Source organism: Mauremys mutica, chromosome 12 (assembly GCF_020497125.1).
Source record: "Mauremys mutica isolate MM-2020 ecotype Southern chromosome 12, ASM2049712v1, whole genome shotgun sequence".
NCBI classification, from domain to species: Eukaryota; Metazoa; Chordata; order Testudines; family Geoemydidae; genus Mauremys; species Mauremys mutica.
This window is the reverse complement of record NC_059083.1, coordinates 15,748,672-15,770,182: the sequence shown is the minus strand read 5'-3', so window position 1 is coordinate 15,770,182 and position 21,511 is coordinate 15,748,672. Positions and strand designations below refer to the sequence as shown.

Below are 21,511 nucleotides of genomic sequence, written 5' to 3'. Positions count from 1 at the left end.
GTAAACAAAGATTAGTCCCAACCAGTAACATATATATGTTTGGTGCTTCAAAAGGGGAAATTTCCAAAAGCTAAGGAAAATTATGAGCAAAATTGACCGGGAAGAAAAAATTCAACAGAAAAAATGTGATTGAAAATGGGGATTTGTTTACAAAGAGTTATTAGATGGCAACAACATAAACAAACAAATGAAAAAAAACCAAACCCTGTCATGATTCTACAGTCAAGAAAGAGAACAACTTTGCCTAAAATCCCATCCTGGTTCAGTGGTGAAGTGAAGCAGCAATTAGAAATACTAAAACAACATATAACAAATGGAAAAAAGAGGAAATAGCTAGCATTAGAAGTTGTGAAGTGTAGAAAATTGATAAGGGAAGCTAAGGACATCAGGGAATAACCTATTGCTGGCAGGGCTAATGACAGCAAGGAGTTGGTAAAGTATATTAGGAGCAAAATAAATCTTAACAATGGTATAGGCCCATTATTAGCTGGAGATAGTAAAATTGTTATTAGGGATGCAAAAAAGGCAGAAGTGTTTAATAAAGAGTCCTGTTTTGTATTTGGAAAAAAGCAGGATGATGTGTTTAATCACATGAGGATGATGAAGTACTTTCCAGTCCATTAGTAACTAAGGAGGCTCTTCAACACCATTTGCTAAGGATAAACTTTTTTTTTCCCCCCATCAGCAGGCCTGAATAACTTCCACCCCCAGGCTCTTAAAGAGCTTCCTGAGGAGATCTCTGCCCCAAATAATAACTTTTAATAAATCATGGAATAACATGGGAATTTCCTGAAGAATTCCAGAAGGCAAGTGGGATGACCTGGGTAACTATAGGCCACTTAACCTGACATCAATCCTGGGCAAAAATTACAGAAAAATTAGTCAATATAATTAATAAATAATTAAAGAATAGGAATATAATTAATGCCAGTCAACATGACTTCATGGAAAATAGGTCTTGTAAAAAACAACAACTCTGATTTCATTCTTTGAAGAGATTAAATATTTGGTTAATATATATAATGGGGTAAATGTAATATGCTTAACACTGTTTAACTGCATGACAGTCTAGTAAAAAAATTACCCCTATACAGTATCAATAAAGCACACATTAACTAAATTAAGAACTGGCTAAATGACAGATCTCAGGAAGTAGCTGTCAGTCAGGAAATCATCATCAAATGGAGGTGTTTCTAGTGGCATTCCTCAGGGATTGGTTCTAGAGCCCTCACACCGCTCAACATTTTCCTCAGGGATCTGGAAGTCAGTATAAAATCATAGGCGGCGAGTTATATTACCACATATTGGGCACCAGCAATATTCAGAGCCCAGGAGCCCAGCTCACCCCCTACACCCCTACTCTCACCCTGAGCCCCTTCCACACCCCAAACCCCTCATCTGCAGCCTCACCCCACACCCCTGCACCCCCTCCCATCCCCAAAATCCCTCCCAGAACCTGCACCCCCTCCCTCTGCACCCCCTCCCATCCCCAAACTCCCTCCCAGAGTCTGCTCTCCAATACTCTACCCCAGACTAGGGCCTGCACCCCAGACCTTCTCCCCCACCCAAACTCCCTCCCAGAGCCTTGGGCAGGTTGGGGATGGAGTTTGGGGGGGCGGAGTTTGGGCAGGGGCGGGTTCTGGGCACCACTAAAATTTCTACAAACCTGCCACCCCTGCATAAAATCACTGCTGATCCAATTTGAAGACGACACAGACATTGACAGAGTGGTAAAGAATGAGGGGGACAGGGTCGTCGGGCCCATTCGAACACACTGTGTTTTAATAAGGCCACATACCAAGCTGCACATCAAGGACTAAGGGATGCAGGGCGTAACTAAGGAAAAGGTGGCAGTGATTCTGAAAAGGCTTCAGGGGTCATAGTGGAGAAACAACTCAACATGAGCTCCCAGTGCGCTGCTGTGGCAAAAAAAAGCGAATGGGATCCTTCATGGGCGAGTTGTATGGGCCCATGGTGCCCATGCTCCAGGAATATTCAGAGCACGGGGACCCGGCTCCATTAATGTTCAGGGCTGGGTCTCCCCTCTGGCCCCGCCTGCTGCCCCCACGCACCTCTGCCGGAGCATCTCCCTGCCCCGCCTGCTGCCCCCGAAGCAGGGCTAAAGCGGCTTCCTGCCCGCCCTCACTCCACACGATACACCACTCCTGGAAGCGGCTGGCACGTCCCTGCGGCCCCTTGGCAGGTGGGGGGTGTCTCCACACGCTGCCCCCGCCCCAAGCGCTGACTCTGCCATGGGAACTGCGGCCAATTGGAGCTGCGGGGGCGGTGCCTGTGGGCAGCGGCGCACAGAGACCCCTGATCCCCCTGCCTAGGAGCTGCTGCCAGAGGGGTATGCGGGTCACTTTAGGGAGCTGCCTGAGGTAAGCACTGCACCCCTCTTCCGCACCCAAACTCCCTCCCAGAGCCTGCACCCCAAACCCCCTCCCACACCCAAACTCCCTCCCAGAGCCTGCACCCCAAACCCCTCCCACACCCAAACTCCCTCCCAGAGCCTGCACCCCAAACCCCCTCCCACACCCAAACTGCCTCCCAGAGCCTGCACCCCAAACCCCCTCCCACACCCAAACTGCCTCCCAGAGCTTACACCGCTCCCACACCCAAACTCCCTCCCAAAGCCTTAGGAAGGTGTGTGGGGGGGGGAGAGAGACTTGGACACTTTCTGGGCACCACCAAAAATTATACAAACCTGCTGCCCCTGAGCATCAGCAGGGAGAGGAATTTACCTCTGCATACGGCATTGGGGAGGCCAATACCTGAATATCGGGTCCAGTTTGGGTATCCATATTTTTAAAAGGATGTTGAAAAATGGGATCAGAGCCATAAAAATAATTTGAGGGTCGAAAAAGGTGCCTTGCAATGAAAGATGTTACAAACTCAACCCATTTATCTTAAAATAGGCAGGTGAGTTGATTTGGGTACCTTTGGGTAGAGAAAATACTGGATGCTAAAGGGCTCGTTAATCTAAGGGGAAAGTACAGCAAGAACCAATGCCTGGAAGTTGAAGCCAGACAAACCCAAACTGGATGTAAGGGACACATTTTTATCAGTGAGGATAATTAATTATTGGGACAAACGACCAAGGAAGTGGTGGAGTCCCCATCTCTTCACATCAAGATTTGAGGCCTTTCAGGGCAATCTGCGTTAGCCAAACACACGTTATTGGCCTCAACATAGAAGTATCTGGGTGAAATTCTCTGAGTTGTGTTATATAGGAGCTCAGACTAAATGATCTAATGGTCCCTTCTGGCCAACAGCTCCTCTATGACTGTCATGCCTTACACCTAGCATAGGCCCCCTTGAAGCGGTGAACCAGAAGGTTTGTGCCACTGGAAGGAGTTCTAGGAGGTGGTGTGTTTAAGCTACAGCAGATTTTAGGGGGTCGCCACTGAGTCCAGGAGCTGGGCAGTTGGACTGTGTGGTTACAATTCTCAGAAGATGGTGGTAGATAGGAGGCAGGTGAACAGGAAATGACAGACAGAGAGGATTTTCCCTTGTAGGAAAGGGATTTTTGCCACAGACACACAGATTTGGCAGTTCCGGGATGTGCTGCCTGTGGCGCTCAGGGTTGGGGAAAGAACCTAAAAGAAGATTCCCAGGTGGACTCCGCGTCCGTTAAAGGCCATTTTTACTCATGATTCAAGACAAAGGACTCTGGGAGTTTGAGAAACTAAATTCCACTTTATTCTTTCCAAGCCAGAAATAAAAGCTAAAATCTCCTCCCCACACCCAGTACCCTGCTCAACTCAGAGCATTTCGGCCCCAGCCCAGCAAGGCGCTGCTCCCACCTCCCGCAGGCAGCAGCAACGTTGTACAGTGGGCAGAAAAAATGCAGAGGATCCATTAGAGACACCGCGATTCAGTCACAGGGAAGCAAATGCTGTGAGAGCAGGAAAGCCAGGGAGCTCGGGTTAATGGGAGCCGGAGAAGGGTGCGGCATCTCCAATCCCGGCTGAGGGGTTTATCCCCCAGGGAAGTCCTTGGCGTGCATGTGGTGAGCGTGACAGAGAGAGTCTCTGTCAAGGACGCTGTGGAGGGGTTAGCGGTGACCATCTTGGTTCACAGACTCCCCATTGCCTTCCAGTCGCAGTGATGGATGTCAGCTGGCCTCAGGGCCGGCCAGGCCTGTTGACTTCCCTAGTTTCCTTCCTACCTCTGCTCAGTCTTGTCCTCCCAGGAATCACTGATAGACCCAGCAACTCCACAAGCAGCGTCATTTGTAGCCCTTTGGGATTCAGGGACAGTTTCACCCAGTGATCCCAGGCTAGTTCCCGTCTCTCTCCGGCTCCAGTGCAGCAAGTTAACAATTCTCAGCCTCAGCTGTCTGGCTCTCCAGAGAAAACCCTGCAGTTTCCCAGCCCTTTATCTCTCTCCCGGCCCTATCTCCCATCACTGCAGGAATCCAGCAGGAACTTCCTCCCGTTTCAGTTTCTGCCTCTCGGCCTGCGACTCTCACACTGGTCCCATCGGTGTTTGTGCTCATGGTGATGTTAGTGTTATTTGAACAATGATTATTATACATCTCATGGCAAAGGTTCGGAAAATGGTACAAATAAAGGAAGAGTGTTCTGGCAAATGGTCATGTGTCTTTTGGAGTCCCCACTAAATCTACACAATGTCCTGCAAAACTAATATCCTACTAGGTGACCAAATGGCCTTCAGCAAACAGAGAACAAGCCACAATACAGGGTGGACTATAAGAAACTTTCCGGTTCATATATAGTGACATCCCAGAGCATGTTCCAGATGATTCAAAATCAAGAGAACAGACTTACCCACACTCTCCTCTGAACTATCAACACCTGCTTCATTCGGCGCCTTCTTATATTGTCATGATGGTTACAAAAGTTTTAACATTGTCCTAATGAAAGGAGAAAACCCAAATTCCCATCTGATGGAAACTGGAATTTAAGCTCAGAATGATCACAGACTGTGGGGGATTCATTTGAATTCTCCCTCCAGTTTTGCAACATTTTCACCTGCAGCCTCCCCGAGTCTGACTTAGCATGAAAGAAATCAAAGATATATGCAGGGGAATTGGATTTTTTTAAATAAACTGTGGCCAGCCCCAGTGATGGAATTGATTACAAACTCCTCACAGGAGAGGAATTCTTAATGTCAATTCCACTCTAAGCATTTTCCATGTTAAAGATATTTAAGAGGTTTATTCCCTGTACGACTTTCCTGATGCGTGATACAAGCTGATCCCAGCTGAAGCTTCCCCCACATTCAAGGTTTCTTTCCTTTGTGGATTCTCTGGTGTCCAATATGAGTTGATTTCCGACTGAAACTTTTCCCACACTCGAGGCATTTATAGGGTCTCTCTCCTGTATGCATTCTCTGATGTTTAATAAGGGCTGTGTTGTCAATGAACCTTTTCCCACAGTCCAGGCACTTATACGGTCTCTCTCCTGTGTGAGTTCTTTGATGGGAAATTAGATTTGAGTTCCAGCTGAATGTTTTCCCACACTCGAGGCATTTATAGGGTTTCTCTCCTGTATGCGTTCGCTGATGTGAAATCAGGTATGAGCTCTGATTGAAACTTTTCCCACACTCCAGGCACTTATAGGGTTTATCTCCCGTGTGAGCACTCTGATGTGAAATAAGATCTGAGCTCAGAACAAAGCTTTTCCCACAGTCCAGACATTTATAGGGTTTCTCACCTGTGTGGGTTCTCTCGTGTCTAATAAGATCTGAGCTCTGAATGAAGCTTTTCCCACATTCCAGGCATTTATAAGGTTGTTCGCCTGTGTGGGTTCTCTGATGCCTAATAAGGTTTGAACCCTGATTGAAACCTTTCCCACAGTCAAGGCATTTATAGGGTTTCTCCCCGGTGTGGATCCTCTGATGTGAAATAAGGTTTGCAGTATGACTGAAACCTTTCCCACAGACAAGGCACTTATAGGGTTTCTCCCCTGTGTGGATCCTCTGATGGGAAATAAGATTTGAGCTCTGACTGAAAACCTTCCCACAGACAAGGCACTTGTAAGGCTTCTCTCCAGTGTGGACCTTCTGATGTGAAATAAGATGTGACCGCCGAATAAAGATTTTCCCACACTCGCTGCATGTGTTTTTCTTCTCTTCTCTGGGCATTCTCTGCTGGGCTGTGGTTTCCTTGAGGTCCTTGCAATCTCCACCATCATTTATGGGTTCACGTGTTTTCTTCCCTGGCTTGCATCCCAGCAATCTCTCTGACCTGCGCTGAGTTCCACAAGGTTTTCCTCCTTTACGATCCTGGTAAAAATTCCCCTTGGTTCTTCCCAATACTGTTCCCTGCAGATCCACATCCTCACAATTTTCCCGCTGTGGATTCTCCTTCTCATTCACCATCCCAGCACCCCCTGGAATACAGAAAGAGAATCCAGACAGGAGTCATCCCCGATGCCGGGGAGGAAGGAACGAAAGGGGAACAGCAAAGAGGGGAAAACACAACACAACAACCGTTGGGGAGACCAAGAAAGGGAACATTTACTAATCCCTCTGTAATTTTTCCTTCTCTGAAGTGGGTCCCTGGTGCTCCATAATCCATTAAAACTGGGATATTCCTTCTCATTGTCCGAGCATAAAGGAGCTTCTTTCTTTTACACTCTCTCTCTCTCTCACTCTAGCTTCACACTGTGCTGCACCAGGTACAACAACGGCACCACAGGGTGAAGCCGGGAACAGAGGTTTCAAAAATAAATTAAATAAAAAATGGAGCCTCCATGCTTGGAAGAAATAACCCAGTTCTAACAGACAGCACAGAGCACCAGGGACACACAAAAGAGAAACTGGATTCTGCCTCCAGATCCCTTCCAAACACCCAGGGGATCACAGAGTCCGGGGGCAGGGAGCTGCTGCCGGATCTCAGTCAGCGTGTGGGCGGGTGACGTCTGTCCCCAAAATGGAGCTAGTCCCAGGAAGGGAGGGGAAGAGACATGAATAAATACAGACAGGACAAGACGATGCTTCTGCCACCTCAGAGGATGCAGGATAGAGATGAATTAGGCCTCCCTTGTGTTTCCAAGTCTCCTATCCCATGGCTGAGGGAGTGGGGCTCAAAGTCTGTCAAATGGGCTGTGGGGATTTTGGGGTCATTCCCCTGAAATCGCAGGGTCTGTCTGCACAGCTGCTGGGAGGTGTGATCCCCAGCTTGGTAGACAGACAAGCACTAGTGTCTGACAATAGCAATGTAGCCATGGCAGCATGGCTGTGGCTCGGATTAGCCACCTGAGTACAATCCTGCCCTGCCCCTAGGCATGTCCTCAGGTGGCTAGCACTAGCCGCTATCTGCGCTGCTATTTTTAGGCACTAGCTCTAGCAGAACTAGTGCATGTAAATCCCCCTGAGCTGGGAATCTCACCTCCCAGATGCTGTGTGGACGTAACCTAAGGTACTTGGGAAGAACCTGAGCGGAAGCCAAACTGGCCACATCATAGACCTCCCCACCCAATAAGCTTCAAATCACTATGGAGAAAGGAACCCCTTACCCAGCGAGGTCAGCGTCTCGTAGTTCTCCTGCATGACGTCCCCGTAGAGGGCTCTCTGAGCGGGGTCCAGCAGAGCCCCCTGCCCCTGGGTGAAATACACAGCCACCTCCTCGAAGGTCACCGGCCCCTGAAACAACAAGAGTCCCCCACTCAGCACCTGCTGCTCCAGCTACAAGCCCGCTATTCATGGGGGAGGAGGGCTGATAAAATGGAAGCTCTGGGGGGTGGGGAGAGAAAGGGTAGCAGAATCCCACCCTCACCCTGCTCAGACCAGCCAGGAGGCTTCAGGAGGGGAGAAAGAGAGAGCTCCTTGTCCCTCCCAGCCGATGGAGGAGGGCAGGGGCCTTCCCATTTATCTCACACCTCTTAGCCAGAGGCTTATACAGGTTGCAGGCTTTGAGGCTGTGACAAAGCAGGGCATTTTCGTCAATGTTTTGTATGAACACTGTGTGCGCGCCTCAGTTTCCCCTGCCTCTTGCAAGGGTGTTTGATCTTCTCAGCGAACCCTAGGGGGCCAGGTGTGACTGTCGTCTAGCTGCTCGGTCCCAGGCAATGGATGGACATTTTGTAAATTAGAAATGGATGGCTGGAGGGTAGTGGGGAGGCACCCACTGCAAGAAGCCAGCCAGTTGTGACAAGTTTGAGAACAGAGAGAGAGGTGGAGGCAGGTGACCAAAGGATGGAGAAGGAGCAACTGGGCCTGACTGAGGGTGGGCCGTCACTCTCCTTTTTTTGGGTCGGGGGAAGAATCAGGACTTTGGGCCTTGGCTTTGCTGTAACTTCTTGTGATCTGAAGTAACAAAGAACTTTTCCACGCTGTGTTCCAGAGAACTAAAATAAACCCTTCTGTTTTACAGCACTGGGCTGGGAGTCACTGCGGAAGTTGAGGGTGCAGGACTCCCCTTTCAGGGGGGGTGTAAGGTCTTCCCCCAGGTGGACTCGCTGCGGGAGCTCCCGGTGTGGAACAGGGGCGCTGAAGCCAAGCAGGAAGTGAGAGTGTGCCCGGGGGGGGGGGGGGCGGGGGGACACAGCAGAGGGTCCTGCCTGGGTTTGATTCAGAGCTGTTCCAGAACCGCTGACAGTTCCTCCCGACAGCTGGGTGTGAGGGGACGGGGCAACTCCGCTGGGTGCCCCCTTCAAATTTCACAGCCGCCCCTGGCTAGCGGGTTCAGGCGCCAGCACTGGGAGTCTGGTTTGTTTTCCCAGCCCTGCCCAGTGCGTTTCTTTCCTGTTCCACAAATGGGGGGATTTCCATCCCCCCAAAGGGCCTGTTCTGAACATTATGCCACAGACTGAACATGTCCCAGCAGGTTTTCCCCACTCTGTCACCACCTCCCTCACCTGCGTATTTCCTGCTCCAGCCCTTCTAACACAAACCCACCAGCAGCCCCCTGAAACTCCCCTCTCTCAACGGGTTTCCCGTCCCCCTGCAGGATGTGTTGTAGTCACTGGGATCGGGCAGCCCTACCCCTGTGGGGAGCTCCATTTTCAGAAAGAGAGTGAAAGTTCACCCAAAGTTACAACCACCGATAACAACAAACGTTGCTAGGAAAAGGTACACAAAGGAGATAGGCTGACCCAGCCTAAACAAGAAAGGTCTAAATAGACATGGGAGGAGTGGGTCTGAAACCTGGGTCTCCTAAAACCCAAGTGAACGCCCTGCCCTAGGGCTGGAGTCAGTCTCCCTCTCTCTCACCCAACACTTATGCAACCATTTATACATGGTGGAACAGCTTCAACGGGTGAGACTGAGGGGTACCCCATAGCCCTATGCACCAAACTCCAGGATAGGGTTCAGGGCTAGGAATCACTCAGCAGAGATAGCCAGCTAAGTCCCTTTGAGGGGCAGGGACATATGACCCACCCCTTTCTGCAGTGTTTCCCATTGGCCAACTCCCCAGTCAGCGGGCTATTTTGTGGATTCCATTTTTAGGTGCTTAGCTCTGCCCCGGTATAATATAGGGAGCCTGGGACCCTAACTCAGGGCTGTGGCTTCAGACCTAAAAGTGATGCTTAAGTCTCTGTACATCTAGCGCTCAGTGATTTTCCTTTGATCGTTGGGAATTTAATCCCCCACCCAATCTCCATTTGGTGTCACAGATTTTAGAGACCAATGAATTTAGAAAATCTAGTCTGACCTCCTGAACTCAAGAATTGGAGAATCCACCGCTTCCCTTAGTAGTTTTTTTCCCAGTGGTTAATCACCCTAAATTTCCATTTGAATTTCTCTGGCTTTCAGACATTCTTTCTCCTTATGTCTCTCTCTGCTAGATTCAAGAAGCTTTTGGAACGTGATATTTTCTTTTCATAACCAAATCAATGACTCAGCTCAATATTTCTCCTTCAAAATTGAGGAAATCTCATCTAATTTAAAAATTAGAATGTAAATATCAGTGAATTTTGAGATTTTATATTACTATTCGACAACTGAGACAGAAAATTAGGGAAATATGAGAGGATTCACATGCCAGCTAATTAGAAGGGAGAAGGCAAAATCTTTTTTTTTCTCTTAATAGTGGTTATTTTGAGAAATAAGTAAGCACATTTATACAGATAACATATTAGTTTATAAACAGAGAAACTGAACACATTTTGGGGGGATTTTATATCAAAATTTGGCAAGTGAGAAAAGAGAAAAAACAGCGGAGGGGTTCCAAAGCAATAGTTTTCTAATGGAGAGAAAACGGGCTAGATTAGTGGTGATCACATTGCTATATTTATATATAGGCGTGACAGAATTTGATTTTTTTTTAATCATTTGAATGGATAATATCAATGTTTGTAAGGATTTCTCTTTGATTTTTTTTAAATTTGAATTTTCACAGTTCCAGGAAACTATGGGGTGAGTCAGACAATAATTATTTCATGACTGTAGACATTGGGACTCAAAAAGTTAAAGCTTTATAACCATTAACACACAAATGGTCAGCATCACATGTCAAAATATGCCTCTCTCTCTCAAATCACATTGCAAGAAGTTCTCAAGCAGCTTTTTTCTTACTTTGCCTAGCTGTACATTTTATTATTATTATTCATGGAAATGCTTTTTCATCCATTTGCGTGTGTAGAGTGAAACTGACGTTTACCCCCCAAAATCTCATCCTTCCATGCCTATGTATATAGAAGATAAAAAAATGAACAGATTTATATCAATATAACCCACACAAACTACACTAAAAGCATGTTATTAAGGCTGCCTTGCACTCATACACTAGGATGAAGGCTCTCAAGCAAGGGTCCGGAGCCGCATGGGTGGCCACAAGCAGGTTTCAGGGGGTCCGCCAGGCAGGGCAGTGTTAGAGTCGCTGGAGCCCAGGGCAGAAAGCCAAAGCCCTGCCTTCTGGGGCTGAAGCCTGAGCAACTTAGATTTGCAGGGACCCCTGCGGTGTGGGGCCCTGGACAATTGCCCTGCTTCCTATCCCCTAACACCAGCCCCAGCTTTTATATGCAGAAAAACAGTTGTGGCACAGCTGGGTCGTGGGGCTTTTTTAGCATGTTGTGGGGGCTTCAGAAAGAAAAAGGTTGAAAACCCTGTATTAGGATACAGTCTGTGCCCAGGTCACACTCTGGGCTGTTCAGCAGACCAGGATCCTGCCGCCTTTCAGAGCAGGTGTCGCTGATGGAGCAAACAGGGCCCAGCAGCAGTTCAGGGCTGGGGAGATTCACCCATCGCTGGGGCACGAAGGGGCCTGTCTCAGGGGAGGGAGGGGCTCGGAGGTTTGTAGCGGGGTTACATTTGCAGATCAACAATAACCCCCCCACACTCCATTTCAGTCTCCTTTCTCACCCCTCCCTTCCCCTCCCCTCCCTGACAACCCAGCGCCAGGGACACAACCGGGAACCCCCCGGGGCCCGCCCATGCCCCCCCCCCAGCTGCTCCCCCCCGGGGCCCGCCCATGCCCCCCCCCCAGCTGCTCCCCCCCGGGGCCCGCCCATGCCCCCCCCCAGCTGCTCCCCCCCGGGGCCCGCCCATGCCCCCCCCCCAGCTGCTCCCCCCCGGGGCCCGCCCATGCCCCCCCCCAGCTGCTCCCCCCCGGGGCCCGCCCATGCCTCCCCTCCAGCCGCTCCCCCCGCCCGCGCCTGAACCCCCCGCCGGCCCCGGGGGCAGATCCTGGGCAGAGCCCGGGCGGCGACTCGCTGCTGGGGCCGCAGCTCCGGTCCCTCCGCCGGGCGCTTCCCAGCCAGGGAGCAGCTGCCCGGGGCGGCGAGATCTGGGGCCGCTTGTGCAGAGTCACTTTCCCGCCCGGCCCCGGCCCTTCCCCCGCCCCCCCCCCCTCACCTGCAGGCTCCGGCTCGGGGCTGGGGCGGGCGGAGCCCGGGGCGAGGAGGGGGGTTAGCGCCGGGCTCGCCCCGCACGGACCCCGCCGGGGAGCGGCAGCGGCTCAGCCCGGGCTCCCGGCGCACAATGGAGGCGGCGGCGGCAGCGCCTGGCCCGGGAAGGGAAACAGCGCCGGGGCCGGGACAGGCGCCCGGGAGCGGAGGATGCTCAGTAACATCTGCTGAAGCTGCTGCCCGGACTCTGCCCGCCCTTGGCCTGACAATGAGTCTCCCCGCTGGTGCCAGGGGCTAAGGGGGCAAATCCGCGGGGATGGAGGGGGCAGAATCTCTGCGGTGGGGGGGGGCTGAATGCCCAGGGGGGGTCGGACAGCTGGCAGCAGGGGAAGGAGAGGGGCTCAGGGGCGAAATCAGGGATGGGGGGCGGAGGGTAGGAGCCGGGCGGGTTAGGAGCGGGGCAGATGCTCTGCCACATGGTGGCAGAGTGGAGACGCCGGAGGGGGCAGAAGGGATGAGAGTCACTCCAGATAGCGTGAGCCAGCAGCAGTGGTTGCAAAAATAGGTGTTGTGGCTCAGAGGGGCTTTTTCCCTCCCTTGCAGAAGGGCACGTCTCAGCCCCCACTTCCCAGGGCTGTGTGCTTGAAGGCCCAGGGCATCCCATTGCCCCTAGCCGATAGGACAGGGGTGGGCAAACTTTTTGGGCGGATGGCCACATCTGAGTGGGGAAATTGTATGCAGGGCTGGGGCAGGGAGTTGGAGTGCGGGGTGTGGGAGGGGGTGCGGTGTGCAGGAAGGGGCTCAGGGCAAGGGATTGGGGCAGAGGAGGGGTGCAGGGTGTAAGAGGGGGCTCAGGGCAGAGGCTTGGGGTGCAGGATGCAGCAGGGGCTTAGGGCAGGAAGTTGGGGGGCAGGAGGGTGCGAGATTCAGGCAGGGGGCTTCGGGCAGGGAGCTGGGGGGCAGGAAGGGTGCAGGGGGTTGGGGTGCTGGAGAGGTTGCAGCAGGGAACTCAGGACGGGGGTTGGGGTGCTGGGGGGTGCAGGGCACAGCAGGGGGCTCAGGGCAGGGAGTTGGGGTGCAGGGTGTATGAGGGGATGCAAGGGGCTTAGGGCAGGTAGTTGGGGGGCGGGGTGCAGGAGGGGTTCAAGCTCCGGCCCGGCACCACTTACCTCGAGCGGCTCCAGGATGGCAGCGGCGCACACGGGGGCCAGGGCAGGCAGCTGCCCCGCCCCCGCTCCAGGAAGTGCTCCGGCCCCTGGGGGAGGGGACACGACGGAGGGCTCCGCATGTGCTAACCTTGCCCCGCCTCCAGGTACCTCCCCCGAAGCTCCCATTGGCCGCGGTTCCCCATTCCCGGCCAATGGGAGCTGCGGGGGGCGGTGCCTGGAGGTAACACACAGAACCCTCTGTCCCTCTGTCTGGATGACTGGATCCAAAGCCCTGAGGGGTCAGATCCAGATCCGGATCCGGCCCGTGGGCCATAGTTTACTCACCCCTGCGATAGGATCCATTGAGTTGCTAAAGGAGACTTGAGTCAGATAAATATTTGACATTCACCCCCCACACGCTCAAAAATTATAATTTCAAGATACATTTTTACTGTTGAAAATAATCCCTTCTCTTTTCCTGTAATCCACTGTAGTTTCACTCCTTTCAATTTTTTAATGCTATTTTTTATTCCTTGTAGCCCCTCATCATTCCCCTACATTAGCACCCTGCCGATGGATGTCACTGTGCTACTTAGTTGATATTTTTAATAGCAAATAATCATAGAAAGTATTAATAGTTGCTAGTAGCCAGGGCTGGCTCCAGCATTTTTGCTTCCCCAAGTGGTGGGAAAAAAAAAAGCCACGATCAGTGGCACTTCAGCGGCAGGTTAATTGGCCTATAGTTATCCAGGTCATCCCACTTGCCTTTTTGGAATTCTTCAGGAATGCCCCTGTTAGTCCATGATTTATTAAAAATTAATATTTTGGGGGCAGAGTTCTCTTCAAAAAGCTCTTTTAGAGCTCTGAGGTGGAAGTTATCCAGGCCTTGCTGATGGAAAAATGTTTATCCTTAGTAAATGGACCCCAGGTCAATTGCACTGTAGATCTTACACCAAAGACAACAGTTCTGGCCAATCCTGTAATAAACTAGCAAGATTTATTAACTAAGGGAAAGAAATGGGAGTTATTTACCAGGTTAAAGCAGTTAAACATATACACATGAATGAGTTACAGTCTTTAGTTCCAAAAAGTAAGAAGAGTTTCTATCATAAGTAACCTTTACAAGTCCTTTAGGACTATCCCGGGCTGTATAGCTGGGGATCCCATGCTTTTGCTTAGAAATTTTGCCCTTGCAAAGTCCAGCAACATAGCAACAATTTAGTACTTCTTTGCAGGGGATTTTTTATTTCTCTTTCTTTGCGACCCCCCCAACAATAGAAATTTGCCTGCATATCCTCACCTCATGTTGCTGGGGGCGGGGCAGACCCCTGCAGTGGTGCACCCATATCACAGGCAGCGGCTTAACAGGGGGCCAATTGCTTTGTGCCAGGAATGGGAGCCTGCAGCTGGGCCTGGGATCAGCCGGCTAACGGCAGCTGAAACCCTGGCTTGGCTGAACTGGCTGAGTAGCATTGCCAGGATGGCTCTTCAACCTGGAAGGACTTGGCCAGCGGCTGCTCGATGCTTATGTCTGCAGCTGGGCTTGTTCCTCTGTCTGCCAGTCCAGCCCTGCTCTGTTCCTGACTCCGGCTCTGATCACCAGGCCGGACTACCCCACCTCCTGCTCCGGGACTCCTGGCTTATGTAGCCCAAGTTGTCCGCTGAGCCAGGCCCTGCACCGCCGTGCTCCAAACAATTCCTCTCATTTGTGCCTCTGGCTCCACCTATCCCCTCCCCTCCAACTCAGCCCCTTTGCCCCTCCTCAGGCTAGCCTCACCCTGCTGTGTAGGGAAGCGATGTGCCCTTGGGGTGAGTGATGAACTCGGCCTAAAGAAGCAACAATGTTTGTGCCACCCTCATAAAATCAAGAATAGTAACACCTCACTTCTAACTAGCACTTTTCACCCGTGGAGCTCAAAGCCTTTTACAAAGCAAATCCGCGTATGCAGCGGCGTGGTCGCTAGGTTGGTCCCAGGATGTGAGAGAGACACGGTGGGGAAGGGGATCTCTTTTACTGGACCGACTTCTGGTGGGGAGAGAGACAAGCTTTCGAGCTTACACAGGGCTCTTTGTCGTCATACTGAGAGGGTCATAGGTAACTACAAGGGGCAACAGAAGCATAAGTTAACATGTATTTCAAAGGATCCTTCACGGCGAAGAGGCCAGTTAACACCTCTCCGCTTGTATGGGGGAAAGAAGGGGGAAAACAAGAAGCGAGGGGAAACGGGATGTGGGTTATAGATTGTTGTGATAAGCCGCGGTGGCCAAATCCTGGCTTGTGAGCCGCATGCAGCCACGTAGCTTAGCACGGTGCCCCCCGTTCTCCACCTACCAAACTGGGGGTTGGGGGGGGGGGAGCTCAGGGCTTCTGCCCTGAGGCAGGGCGGTGGGGTTAGGGGCTTCTGCCCAGCAGGGAGGGGAGTCTCGGGGCTTCAGCAGGAGTGGGGCTGAAGCCCCGAGCCCCGGCAGGTGCCTCCCATGGGGCTGAAGGCTCGAGACCCCCCTCCCCACAAGGCAGAAGCCCCTACTCCCACCGCCCTGCAGCAGAGGAGACGCCCCAAGACCCAGCAGGCGTGCCCAGCTCGCGAACTTCTGAAGATTATTATATGCGGCTCGGAGGGTATGTTTGGCTGCCCTGGTAATAAGCCATAAATCCAGTGTGAGTGTCTCTGTTCAATCCATGATTTGTAGTGTCTAGTAAAGTTATGAATTTAAGTATAACGTACCCCCCCGAGAGGCGGTAGTTAGGTCAATGGAAAACTTCTTCCCTCAACCTAGCGCTGTCTACGCAGGGGGGTAGGTTGGCTTAACTCTACAGCTTTCTCACCCCCCATCAGGGCTGGTGCAACCACTTAGGCAAACGAGGTGGCCGCCTAGGGTGCCTAGTGGTTTAGGGCGCCTAAAAGCCCGCTCAGGGGAGGAGGTGGAGGTGTAGCGGAGGTGAGCTGGGGGAGGGGCGGGGGAGGGCTGCCCGCAGTAACGGGGGTGGGGTGCACAGGGGAACCGCTCCCCGCCCCGATCACCTCCACTCTGCCTCCTCCGCTGAGCACGCAGCCCCCGCTCTGTCTCCTCCAATCGGCGCCACAAGCCTGGGAGGAGAGGAGAATTAGAGCGATGCCAGCGTGCTCAGCGGAGGAGGCAGAGCCGAGGTGAGCTGGGGCAGGCTCCCTGGGTGGGGTTAGCTGCCGCGGGGGAGAGGGGGGTCTCCCCAGGCGGGGTTAGCTTCTGTGGGAGGGGGGCTCCCCAGGTGCGGGGCTGGGTTAGCTGCCACGGGGGGGGGGGCTCCACTGGTGAGGGGGCGGGGTTAGCTGGGGGGTGGTGGTGCAAGGTGGAAGTTTCGCCTAGGGTGGGAAACCTCTTTGCACCAGCCCTGCCCCCCATAGCAATGTAGCTGGGTTGACATATATGTAGTTGTAGACCATGTCTCAGTCTCTGTCTCTTGGACTGCGACCGGCCCCATCAGCGGTTGTGCTGGTGGTGATTTATAATAATCATTGTCCAAACAACACTCAAATCTCATGGCAAAGGGTCAGAAAATGGTACAAATAACATGAGGGTGTCCCGGCAAATGGTCCTTTGTCTTATGAAGTCTCTGATAAATCTGCGCTACGTCCTGTAAAACAAAACTAATATCCTACTACGGGATCAAATGGCCTTCAGCAAATAGAGAACAATCCATAATACAGGGTGGGCTATAGGACACTCCAGGTTCAGATAAATCAGCATCCCAGGGCATGTTCCAGATTATTCAAAATCAGGAGAACAGACTGAACTGTCTACATCTGTCCCATTCAGCGCCTCCTTATATGGTCATGTTACTTACAAAAGTTCTAACGTCATCCTAATGAAAGGAGAAAACCCAAACTCCCATCGGAAAACAAACAGCTGGGCAAGAAAAAGGCCAGAAGCTGCTTTACCCACAGATGGAAACTGAGATTTAGGGTCAGAACAATCACACTGTGTTTGGGACTGAGTCAAATTCCCCCTCCAGGTCTGCGACACTTTCATCTCTAGCCCTCAGGAGTCTGATTTGGTGGAGGTTGCGACCAATGTTCCCTCTAATTTTTTCCCTCCGTGTGCGGAATGAATTTTGTGTTGTGCACCAAATTACCGAGGTAATGTGTGGATGTGCACCACCAGAGAAACAAAAAACCTAGAGATAATATATATAGTTTTAAAAAGTTATCATAGGGATAATTACTCCAGCCAGGATATTAAGCATTTTAGAACTCACTACTCAAAGAATTAAATTTAAGCGTAACAGAGCAATAAAAATGATGGCATGCATAGACCAGTCAAAAACCTCAAACAACAGCACTTTGAAAGAATAAAATTACAGAGAATATATGTGCATTGCAGGAAGTATCAAGAAGTAACAATAACAACAATAATACAAATATGTGCTGGGAGGTGAGTGTGAAAAACAGAGTGTGAGTGTGAGAGAGACACAGTGCGTGTGCATGAGACACTGTGTGTGTGAGACACACACACATTGTGTGTGCGCGTGCGAGAGAGACACACCTTGCCCCTTTAAGTATGTTGCTCTTTTAGCTAGATTGGCACTCAAAAAACAGACAGCAGCAGCCACCAGCAGGCTCCCTCCGTCCCACTCCTGAGCCCTGTTGCGTTTCGTCCCCGCTCTGCAGAGATGGGGTACAGGGGCATGGGACACCCTGACATCAGTGCCCCTGCTCCCCGCCTGCTCTGCACAGCAAGCAGGAGGCTCCTGGGAGCAGCTCCAAGGCAGAGGGCAGGAGCAGCATGGCAGTGGTGGGAAGGGCACCTTGATAACTTGCTGCGTGGCCTCATGGCCGCGCAGCTTACAGGGAACTTAGATTGGGACCACTGTATAAATGAGATGCTCAGGATTGGTCTAGACTAGAAGTGGTGGAGGTTTGGTCCAGGCCAGGGCTAAACGTGCCAGCTACCTGACCAGTTTTCCTGCACTAGACAACTCTCGGAGGCAGAAAGGCCCCTCGGCTCAGCAGCCAGGGCTGCAGCAGGGAGGAGGGGCTGTGACGTGTAAAAAGTTCTGAATGAAACATTTCCCACATTCAAAGCATCTCTGCCTTCGCTGTGGATCCTTTGCTGTGAAATAAGAACTGAACTCTGAGTAAAACACTTCCCACAAGCCAGCCGTTTATAGAAGCGATCTCCGGTGTGGGTTCTCTGATGTGTATTCAGTGGTGACTTGTCTTTCAACTTTTCCCCACAGTCGAGGCACTTATAGCGATTTTTCCCATGTGGATTCTCTGGTACCTAGTCAGGTTTGAACTTTGAGGGAACTTTTTCCCAATAGGGTGTTTCTCCTGAATGGATTTGGTGATCCACAATAAGATGTGAGGGATGGATAAAGCTTTTATAGGGTTTCTCTCCCATGTGGATTCTCTGATGTCCCATAAGGCGTGACTTGTCACTAAATTCTTTCTCACACTTTATAAGGTGTCCCTCCTGTATGGATCCTCTGATGTCGAATTAGGTTTGACCTATGATTGAAATTTATCCCACAGTCCTGGCATTTATATGGTTTCTCTCCCATATGGATGCTGTACTGTGAAATAAGATCTGAGCTCTGAAAAAAATGTTTTCCCAGAGTAAAGGTATTTATAGGGCTTCTCTCCTGTGTGGGTTCTCTGATGTATACTAAGGTGTTCTTTGTCATTAAACTTTTGCCCACTGTTAATACTTCTATAGGGTCTCTTTCCAGGGTGGGTTCTCTGATGAGTACTAATTGTGCTTTATCATTAAACGTTTTCCCACAGTCAAGGCATTTATGAGGTTTTTCCTGCCATGTGGGTGTTCTGGTGTCTAGTCAGGTTTGAACTCTGACTGAAGTTTTTCCCGCAGTCGGGGCATTTATAGGGTGTTTTTCCAGTATGGATTCTCAGATGCACACTAAGATTTGAGCTTTGAAGGAATCTTTTCCCACATTCCAGGCACTTATAAGGTCTCTCTCCTGTGTGGGTTCTCTGATGTGCCGTCAGATCTGAGCTCCAACTGAAACTTTTCCCACACTTGAGGCATGTATAGGGTCTCTCTCCTGTGTGAGTTCTCTGATGTGCAATTAGGTATGAGCTCTGATTGAAACTTTTCCCACAGTCCAGACACTTGTAGGGTTTGTCTCCAGTGTGGGTTCTCTTGTGTCTAGTAAGGAGTGAGTTCTGATTGAATCTTCTCCCACAGTCGAGGCACTTATAGGGTTTCTCTCCCGTGTGGAGTCTCTGATGAATAATAAGGGCTGAACTATCACTAAATGCTTTCCCGCAATCCAGGCATTTGTAGGGTTTCTCTCCTGTATGGTGCATCTGATGTCTAACAAGCTGCATGTTCCAATCAAAACTTTCCCCACAGTCCAGGCACTTATAGGCTCTTTCTCCCGTGTGGGTTCTCTGGTGTGAAATAAGATCTGAACTCTGAATGAAGCTTTTCCCACATTCCAGGCATTTATAGGGTTTCTCACCCGTGTGGGTTCTCTCATGCCTAAGAAGATGTGAACCCTGAATGAAACCTTTCCCACAGTCAAGGCACTTATAGGGTTTCTCTCCCGTGTGAATCCTCTGATGTGAAATAAGGTGTGCGGTCTGGCTGAAACCTCTCCCACAGACAAGGCACTTGTAGGGTTTCTCTCCAGTGTGGATCCTCTGATGGGAAATAAGATGTGATCTCCGCATAAAGCTTTTCCCACACTCGGTGCATGTGTTTTTTCTCTCTTCTGTGGGGATTCTCTGCTGGGCTGTGGTTTCCTTGAGGTCCTCGCAATCTCCACCATCATTTATGGGTTCACACATTTTCTTCCCTGGGTCATATCCCAGCAGCCTCTCTGACCTGCGCTGGTTTCTGCAGGTTTTTCCTTGTTTATGATTCTTATAAAAATTCCGCTTGGATCTTCCCAATACTGTTCCCTGCAGACCCACGTCCTCACCACCTTCCCGCTGTGGATTCTTCTCCTCATTCTCACTCACCATCCCAGCACCCCCTGGAATACAGCGAGAGAATCCAGAGAGGAGTCATCCCTGTGCCGGGGAGAAAGGACCGAAAGGGGAACAGCAAAGAGGGGAAAAACAACACAACTGCTGGGGAGACTGAGAAAGGGAACATTTACTAACCCCTCTCTAATTTTTCCATCTCTGAAGTGGGTCCCTGGTGCGCCTGGATCCATTAGAACTTGGATATTCGTCCTCATCTTCCAAGCATGGAAACACCTCTATTTCTGAAGCCCTCTCACTCGTTCTACCTTCACACTGTACTGCATCAGGTACAACAACGGCACCACAGGGTGAAGCCAGGAACAGAGGTTTTAAAAATAAATTTAAGAAAAAATGGAGCCTCCATGCTTGGAAGAAACAACCTATTTGTAACAGACAATACAGAGCACCAAGAGAAATTGGATTCTGCCTCCAGATCCCTTCCAAACACCCAGGGGGAAGTAAAATCTGGGGGGCGGGGAATCTCCTGCCAGATCTCTGTCAGCGTGGCTGGGTGACATCTGCCCTGTGGATGGAGCTAGTCCCAGGAAAGGAAGGGAATAGACATGAGTGAATACAGATAGGACAATACAACACTTCTGCCACTCTTCTTAGCCACTAGCTCTAGCAGAATTAGTGCATATACATCTACCCGAGCGGGGAATCACACCTTCCAGATGCTGTGTAGACGTAACCTAAGGGAATTGGGAAGAACCTGAGTAGAAGCCAAACTGGCTACATCAGAACCCCTCCCCTGCTTCCAGTAACCAAGGGGACGGGAATCCCTTACCCAGCGAGGTCACAGTCTCGTAGTTCTCCTGCATGATGTCCCCGTAGAGGGCTCTCTGAGCGGGGTCCAGCAGAGCCCCCTGCCCCTGGGTGAAACACACACCCACCTCCTCGAAGGTCACCGGCATCTGAAACAACAAGAGTCCCCCGCTCAGCACCTGCTGCCCCAGCTGCATCCCACTAGTCCCAGGGGAGGGGACCGATAAAATGGAAGCTCGGGGAGGGGGGGAGTTTGATTTCAGCTAATTAGAGACGGAGGAGGCAATATCTATTTTTTTCTTTATAGTGTGTATTTAGAGAAAATTAAGGAAAATAATTTATGCTGATAATATGTTAATTATTAAATAGAAAGAGGACAAAATTTGAAAGGATTTTACATAAAAATTTGGGAAGTCAGAAAAAGGAAAAAATCAGAGGGGTTACACAGGAATATTTTATTAATGGAGACAAAAGGGATTAGACAGTGGCGACTGTATTGCTATATTTATGTACAGGATTGGCAGAATTTGATTATTTTTATCATTTCAATGGTAACATGAATGTTTCATTTTAGGGATTTAGTTTCAATTTTCATTGATTTACATTTTTGAAATTGTGGGGCGGATCAGACAACAATTACTTAATGACTGTAGATATTGAGAATTGAAAAAGTTCAAGCTTTACAAATGTTGAACACACAATCGTTATCACCTGTCGAAATATACCCAGTAAATATCTCTAAATCGAACTCTACGAAATTCTCGCGCAGCCTTTTATTCCTTTGCCTATCTGTACATTTCGATTATTTCTGATGGAAATATTTTTCACCCACCCTTTGTGTGTCTAAGGAGAAACTGACATTTACCCATAT

General features: G+C 50.5%; 2 protein-coding genes across 2 annotated transcripts; both read right to left on the bottom strand.

Moving 5' to 3' along the window:
- Positions 1–3,677: 3,677 nt before the first annotated feature.
- LOC123345744 (zinc finger protein 239-like) lies at positions 3,678–7,541 on the bottom strand. The gene is made up of 2 exons (XM_044982790.1): positions 7,488–7,541; positions 3,678–6,359 (listed from the first exon to the last, which is right to left on the bottom strand). Exons 1-2 carry the CDS (start codon positions 7,519–7,521, stop codon positions 5,248–5,250), a joined length of 1,146 nt encoding a protein of 381 aa, XP_044838725.1. The 5' UTR covers positions 7,522–7,541; the 3' UTR covers positions 3,678–5,247.
- Positions 7,542–17,322: 9,781 nt separating this feature from the next.
- On the bottom strand, positions 17,323–20,708 carry LOC123345742 (zinc finger protein OZF-like). The gene is made up of 2 exons (XM_044982788.1): positions 20,663–20,708; positions 17,323–19,883 (listed from the first exon to the last, which is right to left on the bottom strand). Exons 1-2 carry the CDS (start codon positions 20,694–20,696, stop codon positions 18,679–18,681), a joined length of 1,239 nt encoding a protein of 412 aa, XP_044838723.1. The 5' UTR covers positions 20,697–20,708; the 3' UTR covers positions 17,323–18,678.
- Positions 20,709–21,511: the final 803 nt, after the last annotated feature.